Source organism: Gekko japonicus, unplaced genomic scaffold (genome assembly GCF_001447785.1).
Source record: "Gekko japonicus isolate JY-2015 unplaced genomic scaffold, Gekko_japonicus_V1.1 scaffold3826, whole genome shotgun sequence".
NCBI classification, from domain to species: Eukaryota; Metazoa; Chordata; class Lepidosauria; order Squamata; family Gekkonidae; genus Gekko; species Gekko japonicus.
Genome location: NW_015175484.1, coordinates 55,220 through 58,060, shown reverse-complemented (window position 1 = coordinate 58,060; position 2,841 = coordinate 55,220). Strand labels below are relative to the sequence as shown.

The following is a 2,841-nucleotide window of genomic DNA, read 5'->3' as shown; positions in this document are numbered from 1 at the left end:
CTAAAGTTCCTTCTTGGACCCAGGTCGTGGGGCGTCTCTGATGGCCTGTACCTTGCTTGTTGTAGGATGTGCCCCATCAGCATCGATTAAGAAACTTCGTCATGTGCCCCGCCCCCCGTACCTCACCCGGGGGAACTGCGATCCCCTGCGATCCCCCCCAAAATGACCTCTGGGAGAAGTGAATGCTACTCAGCTTCAACCGCCAATGACGCCATCGCGGGAACAAATGCTGCAACGTTTCAGATGAGATGACGGTCACGGCTGATCCCAAGTCGACCTCCATCTCACATGGTACACCATTCAGTAGGACAGTGACGTGGATCTTTTTCCTGGATCGTGATCCAGTCTTTAGGATGGTCGATGGGCAGGAACAGCAGTTGGTCAGATGGAAATCTGTGGACTATGCGCTGTCCTGGCCGCGAACCTGGGGACGTGCTCAAGGAGATGATGGTGGTGTCCTCTTCTTTCTTGACCTGCAGACCTTGGCCAAATGGCCCTGCTTGTCACAGGATCGGCAAACGATGTCCTTCGCCCTGCAGTGATCCCACTCGTGGTCTCCACCGCATCCGGCACAGGCCCGCCTTGTTGTGGTTTTCACTGGGGTCTGCTTGACCCTCAAAGCTTGAGAGTGGTTGACGTCATCATGCTCACCTTCGGACTCGCTTGTTTATTCGTGGTGCACTGACTTGCTGGCCCCCTGTAGGCTTGGGGTCAGGTTCTGATGCACTGCTTATGTTGCCTTCTCCACGGCCTCAACGGCTATAGCCTCTGAGTAGGCCACAGTGTAGGTGAGGGCTTGCCGGGCAAACAGCCGCTGCTGCAGCTTCTCGTCTTTCATGCCACAGACGAGCCAGTCGAGGAGTGCTTCCTCCAGGTCGGAGAAGTTGCACGAGCATGCAGCCTTCCTTAATGCTGACACGTATTCTGCTATCGTCTCATTGGCCACATGAGACTGTTTATAGAACACATGCCGACTAGCGATCTGCGATGGTTGCGGCGCAAAATGCCCCTTCAGCTTTAGTTTCAGGTCAGCCAGGGACACGTCCTTGATCTCAGCGGGCGCCACCAGGCACCGAGCAACGTAGAATACAGCTCTTCCACAGGAACTGAGGAGCGTCACTTTCTACTGGTCTTCATCATCGACCTCATTTGCCTGGAGGTGGAACTCGAACCTGGCCAGGTAGGAGTCCCAGTCCTCCAAGTCTGGCTCAAATGCTTCGAACCGTGGGTTGACGGCCATCACTGTTCAGGCTGCAGGCACTGGTTCTAGTGCTGCAGCCACTTGATCAGCCGGGTCTCGTTCTTCTGCCCTGCGTCCTTCAGGGGCTTCTTGGTCGTCCGCCGTTCTGGCGTCGGTTCAGCGGGGCAGCCTACCCACTCTAATATCCCATCCTCGTCACCAACTGCTAAGTACGAGACTCAACACAGTTTGCGAACAGTGAATCAGCTTTATTCAACGTAGTCAGAAGAAATCAAGAATGAGACAAAAACATAGAACAACAGACTCTCTTTTAAACAGTCCGGGCTTGGGTAGCCATGCCCCTATGTCAGATTACAACCAATAGCTATTTACAGATAAAGCCCAATCAGAGTGCTTCCCTACAGAACATTACGCAGCTCTGATTGGTCTATTTACAATCCTGTTTAGAACTCAAGCTTTAACTGTTTTCAATACATAACACTCACAGTATTTGGAAGGGTGTCCAGTCAGGGGAACCCTGGTTTAGTCATTGTATATGTTCTCTATCATTACAACTGCCTGCTATTTTAAAGAAACATCTTATAAGGTTTACATTATTTTTGCCTGAATTTTAAGAAGCCTCCAACAGTGTTAATAGTGTTCATATTGGGAACTTTTGGGTTTCCAACTGTTTGGTTCATATCAAAACTTTAAAACCGTTTTCCCATTTCCCTGCCTTTTATAAAGAATAAATATTTCTGATGCCAGAAATATGCAGCAGCCAGCAACCAGAAGCCATGCTTTACACCAGAAGCCTAAATGTTTCTTTAGTTTTATCGCCATCTAATGAATGTCTTATATTGATTGGTTGTGTTTTAACTGATGTTTTATATTTTTATACTTACTGTGAATGTATACTGCTTGTCAGTTCATGGAAGCCGTCCTGAGCCTGCCTGGCGGGGAGGGCGGGGTAAAAGTGAAATAAATAAATAAATAAATGTTCCTGTAAAGGACTCCATTGAAAGACTTCTTCTCCAACACGCAGGCAGTCTTCCCCCCCACACCTTCTCCTAGCATTACTGCATGTACTCATCCTCAAGTTAAACAATAGAACTTGGCCATGATGAGATTATCTGAGCAGTCAAACATACCCACCAGATGCAGATCACCAGATCGTTGACTGGCCAGGCACCTGGAATTACTTTTTCGTTCTCTTTGTCTTAAGCCATCTACTCTAAGAGGTGTCGCTGTTAGCAAACATTAAATCAATTGTCCAACACTTAATTTCATTCTTTTGACCCATTAAGGAACTGGAAGCTTCTAGCATTTTCCTAGGGACTACATGCCTTGGTGGCTCATGCCCAAACCCCCTCTTGGGGTATATAAGAAAAGCATCTCCCCATTGTTCACTCTCTCTTCTCCTGCCTACCTAACCCCCCCCCCCATCTAGCCGACTCCATTTGTAGCGCTGTCTGGAGTCTACCACATGTGCTGCTGGTCAACACACGACCCCTTCTCTTGTATTTTCCCCATTTTTTGCTGCAGGATCACTTCATCGTGTCAGACAGGTAGAGTATCACCCCACCAATGATACTTCCTGCTAATGCAACTGTTACTATGCTATTCTATCTAATTTCCTAGTTCTGTGTTGCTTGAGTGTG

At 48.5% G+C, this 2,841-nt stretch overlaps 1 protein-coding gene across 1 annotated transcript in view; it reads right to left on the bottom strand.

Annotated features, from left to right (window-relative positions):
- Nucleotides 1–730: 730 nt before the first annotated feature.
- LOC107122835 (zinc transporter 10-like) overlaps nt 731–2,841 on the bottom strand; it is a 27,973-nt gene continuing 25,862 nt past the window's right edge. Inside the window, 2 exon segments of the mRNA XM_015425975.1 lie at nt 731–1,094; nt 1,283–1,403. Of these exon segments, the coding sequence (XP_015281461.1) occupies nt 731–1,094; nt 1,283–1,403 (485 nt within the window).